The sequence below is a fragment of the Phyllobates terribilis genome, unplaced genomic scaffold (assembly GCF_046119375.1).
Source record: "Phyllobates terribilis strain yellow unplaced genomic scaffold, ASM4611937v1 Scaffold_5__5_contigs__length_657084704, whole genome shotgun sequence".
NCBI classification, from domain to species: domain Eukaryota; kingdom Metazoa; phylum Chordata; class Amphibia; order Anura; family Dendrobatidae; genus Phyllobates; species Phyllobates terribilis.
The window spans coordinates 146,788,897-146,794,237 of record NW_027362765.1 but is presented as its reverse complement, the minus strand read 5'-3'; the positions used below and the strand labels follow the sequence as shown (position 1 = coordinate 146,794,237).

Sequence of the window (5,341 nt, the reverse complement as noted above, 5' to 3'; positions counted from 1 at the left end):
GTTTATGTGAAAAACAAAAAATTACATCTCTATGATACTTATACGTATACGAGCTACAATTCCTGTCATTAGACCCGTGGTTGAATTGGGAATTCCTGTCATAAAACTGCTGCTAAACATTATGGTCCTTATAATTAATGTAGTTATTTTTACCTAAATTCCCTGGCTTTCAGTGTCATGCAAAGGGGCGGACACAGACAGATGAGGGACCCTGTGCAAAAATAATATATGGGCCTTTGCAGTCCAATATCTGATCATAATGCACAATTCCACCTGCTTTGGAGGTGGTAGTGGGCCCCCCTACCTCTTGGACCCCTATGCAGCTTCACAGGTTGTGCGAATTGTATGTCCACCCCGATCTAAAGTCAGGACTGGGACATAAACTTAGGTTACAAAGGGAAACATTTTAGAATCTTATTTAAATATGTTACAATAAAGACAATTTCCCTATGCAGCTTCCTTTTATAAAACATGTAGTAATGCATAAATGTTAGCAATTACTATAAACTCAGCTCTAGACATCTTTAAAGCATAGATTCAGGAACGTATGCATTTTTCCAGCAAACCAGGAGTTAAATAAATCATACGGATTGTCTACACTGCTGCTCAGGGAGACAGGACACATTCAGCCTGCTGGACTGTGAAGCAGAAAGTCCTTGCTTTAAGACTGAAGTGTCAAGTTCAGTCCATCACTACCCCCCCTGTGCCTGCCAGGCTAATGGTTTCTCCCAGCAATATATAAGATCAGTGAACACCATCTCACCTCACAGCAAGGATCGAAGAGTTGGAGTGGATGAGATACTCAAGCACTTCTTCACTGCTATGGTTGTGTTCCATATCTGAGGTGTGTCTTCTCCACCCTCGCCACAACCTTATCCACCAAAGATGCTTTCTTGGACATTTTCCTGAAAAGATTGCTGAAGTTGTAGCCACTTTTCTGAGCTTCTGGAGAGTCTGCACCATCCAAAATGAATGGAACTTTCTTCAACCAGACAGTCCTGGAACAAGGGACTTATGAAAACTCAACCCAGGGACTTGGATCTTTGATTGGATGTTGCAATGGGACCAGGGCTGTGATTACAAGTGATGGGAGCTCTCTTGTCCTAACTCCAGATGAGAGAAGCCTGTTCATCACCAGGGTGGTCCAGATAGCTGTTCTTTGTGTCCTGTCCCTTACTGTCATATTTGGCATATTCTTCCTTGGCTGCAACTTGCTCATCAAATCTGAAAGTATGATAAACTTCTTAGTGAAGGACAGGAGACCATCAAAAGATGTGGGAGCAGTGATTTTGGGTCTCTACTGAACGAGAGGGTCAGTCCTAAAACCCTTCTACAACAACATTGGGATCCATGCCGTAGACCCAATGGAAGCTAAGGTGGACATTATTGCATGGAGTTTTGGGGGTCTGCATGGAGTGTGCCAAATAAAAACCCCACCATGACTGAATGTGAAGAAATTACAAAGCTGCTATCCCTTTTTTAATGGTTACCTGTCTGTCCCAGCAATGATCTTATTCTGCACTGCAGCAGCCCTTCTTAAGTAATGAACTGTCTTGTATTTTTATACCTGAAGAGTTACAGACAGCTTGTATACCCCTATATCTGTTTTTAATCTGGGGAGGGGGTGGGTTAATATTTTGCATGATCTGCAGCCAAAAATATCCTTCCCTACCTTCAAAATACTGGTATCCCGTTGCTCGATCCTACTCATGTTGTGGACACGTTTTCAAGCATATTTCCAAGGCTGCAGTTTCTTCAAAGTGTCTTGCACTATATTTATTGAATACCAAGCATGATGGGGAATGCTTCTTCTTTTGTATCTTTAGTCGATGTCAATTCGATTGCAGTAAATGTTTTTTTTTCTTTTTGTATTTTGATGAAGATGAAAAATAAAACCTGGTATTTTTAAAGATTGTGCTTATTTCCTATGTAATCCCAAAAGGGTAGTTATTTCTTAAGGGGTTAATTCCGGCTAGCAAAGGCTGCATTGAAAACAAATTGCTCATAAATAATTACACGATCTTTCGATCTCTACAAACTGTGATAAAACTATCATAACCCTGACAATATTACTCAGAAACCCCAATTAATAATTAGTCCTGAAGATAGTACAGCCGACAAATAATTAGTCTCCTGTCTGATAAGGGGTTTGTCTCCCCCTCATCTCTATCACAATCTATCTAGGCACAAATTGGGCAATTTAATGGGCACATTTTTTGTTTCATCCGCATCAAAGACACATTTTCTGTAGACACCAATCCTATATTTTTCACTGATGTGTTAGAAGGAGAAGCAAAAAAGAAAAATGTGTCCAATTTAGTCTTGACAGGCATCGTTTTTTAATTTTTCTTTCCATTTCATGGAAATTTGTAGCCTATAAGTACCGCACTTCAGGATGAAATGCAATCGGGATATGTAAGGAATATATAATGGTTGAGGCTGGAGAGGAAGGATTAGGGTTACACCATTAGCCTCTATACAGTGTTCATTCTGCTATATCTTTCCAGTCATTAAAAATAAGGGTCAGGGGGCAGTTTTATGCCTAGTATGACACCATAATAGGACTATCTTACACATCATGTAACCAACCATAAAGTCTAACAATGTTTTCTCAAACTAATGTGAGAATTAAAGAAAAAAAATCCCACAAAATAATGGCAGGGTTTTAACTCCTTAAGGTGTACATACATCAAACATTGAGTTTGGTTGCATATTGCGAGCTAAGGAGCGGAGTACGCTCCATACTGTACAGACGCCAGCTGTGTTATATGCCCAACACGTGCCACTAACAGCAGGGCCAGGAGCTAGCTCCAATTGCTGCTGTCTAACCACTTAGATACCACTGCCAATCTCTGACATCGTCAGTTAAATGGCACAATTGGGTGGCTCAATCGTTTCAGCCCCCATCAGCCCTCCAGTGATGCGATCACCGGGAGCAAGAGGATTATCATGACAGCTGGGGTCCTACTGAAGGAGCTGAACATCTTGGGGTTCCTATGACTAGGCTTCATAGAAGATCAGAAATTTTAATATATGTATACTGCAATACCAGAATATTACTAGTACCGGTGCCCAAATGATTGCAGGTTCAAGTCCCCTAGGGGGACTAAAAAATGAAGTAAAAATTAATTAAACAGTGTTTTTACGCTTTTGGTTTTTGGCTCCCCTTCTTCCCAGAGCCATAACTTTTTTTATTTTTCTGTCAATATGACCATGTGAGGGCTTATTTTTTACGGGATAAGTTTTGCTTTTGAATGACATCATTGGTTTTACCATATCATGTGCTAAAAACGGGAAAAAAAATTCCAAGTTCGGTGACATTGCAAAAAAAAGTGCAATTTCACAATTGTTTTGTTTTTGTTTTTTTACCACATTCACTATATGGTAAAGCTGACCTGCTATTGTTCTTTTTTATTTAAGTGGTGAAAAAAAATGCAAAATGTGTTAAAAAAAAATGGCGCTATTTTCCAAGACAAGTTTACCTATCGGATTAAAATTCTTTTTATATATGTATAGATCGGGCAATTCTGAACACGCTGATACCAAATATGTGTAGATTTTTTTTAATTGTTTTATTTATAATGGGGCGAAAGGGGGGTGATTTAAACTTTTATATATTTTTTAATTTTTTTATATTTTTAAAACATTTTTTTTATATTTTTTACATGTTTCATTCAATAGTCTCCATGGGAGACTAGACACTGTGATGTTCTGATCACCTGTGTGTAGCAGAAATGTTTACTTGCTATGAGCACTGACTGCTGGGCAGCACTCGTAGCATCCTGGGAATGACAACTGCAAGGGTCTCCTGCAGACACCGGGTTTTCATGCCAACGCATCGGCGACCCGCGGTCATGTGACACGGACGCCGATGGGCGGGACTAGTGACGTCCTTCCACCGCTGCCTTGTTAAATGCCGCTGTCAGAGATTGACAGCGGCATTTAACATGTTAACAGGCACAGGTGGATCGCGATTCCACCCGCGGCTGTTAGGGGCACATGACAGCATATCAGATCAGCTGTCATGTCCCCGGGAAGGTGCGGGCTCATCACCGGAGCCTGCACCAAAGGGAGAGACACGTGTCGGTAAGGGGTTAAAAAAGAAAAAAGTATAAAAAGTTTAGCGGTATCAGATGTTTCACTGGATTTTTTTTACATTTCAGTTAAATTGCTGCTGATCATTGATTCTGGAACAGATTTTCTTTTTTTCTGTGCCCCTCCATTCCAAAATTGTGCCCCCTGGTAAAAAAAAAAAAAAAAGATGCAAATTTTCCTTTCAATCATCTGGGCGTATTCCACAGAAATTATCTGTGGGAGTATTCTACTCTTACACTGACCAATGAAAACATGGCCCAAAGAAAAGTTCTGTGGTATTCAGCCAACTAGTTGTGGGACATAACTTTGGTGCTGAGGGGCACAGGAGAAAAAGAGAAACTGTTCCAGAATCGGCTGAGCTGCAATTGGAGGAGGTGCACAGTTTTAATAAAAAATAAATATTCCAGTTGAAAGGTCCTCTTTACACGACCCCACTTATTCCCAATTTAATATAAAGAAATAAACAAATTTGGTATGACCATTTCCATAAAATCCAATCTATGAAAATATAAAAATGATTTACCCTGTGTAGTAAATGTCGTGAAGCAAAAAAAAAAAGAAACGCTAGAATTGCGATTTTAGCATTGCACTTCCTTTAAAAAAATACAATAAACAGTGATAAAACAATGTATGCACCCTGAAATGGTATCAATAAAAACATCTCGCATCACAAAAATAAACCAAGCCCCCACGTAGTTCCATTGACGGAAAAATAAAAAAAATTAGAAGTGTCAGAAAAAAATATATGAGCTTATTTGTTGGTATTTTTGTAATCATACTGACATGAAAAATCATGTCTCCAAGTAATTTATAGTGTATGCGCCGTAAAAACAAAACCCATGGCAGAATTGTGTGTGTGAGTATGTGCGGGGCGGAGGGTGAAGCCCCGCACCATTTTACCCTACATAGAATTTTTTACCCATTTTTCAGCACATTAATGAATGAAACTACTATTTGAGGAAAAAATGGAAGTGCAAAACTGAAAATTTGTTCAGGTGGGAAGGGATTTTAAAGTAAGATATGGTGCAGGAAAATGGTTGGCATGGAGTAGTTAATTGTAATACTCCTTTAGCTTTACAAGCTGTAAATGTGTGTAAATATATATAGTTGCACACACATAGTGTATTTATATAAATGTACATATATATATATATATATGTATATATATAAATATATGTAAAATGTTTATTATATTGAAGTATGTGTCATCTTTTTTACATTGAATGTAATTCACAATAAATATCTG

General features: G+C 38.7%; 1 protein-coding gene across 1 annotated transcript; it reads left to right on the top strand.

Annotated features, from left to right (window-relative positions):
- Positions 1-718: 718 nt before the first annotated feature.
- Positions 719-1,910, top strand: RPRML (reprimo like). Its single transcript, XM_073681063.1, has one exon. It carries the CDS (start codon positions 969-971, stop codon positions 1,302-1,304), a length of 336 nt encoding a protein of 111 aa, XP_073537164.1. The 5' UTR covers positions 719-968; the 3' UTR covers positions 1,305-1,910.
- Positions 1,911-5,341: the final 3,431 nt, after the last annotated feature.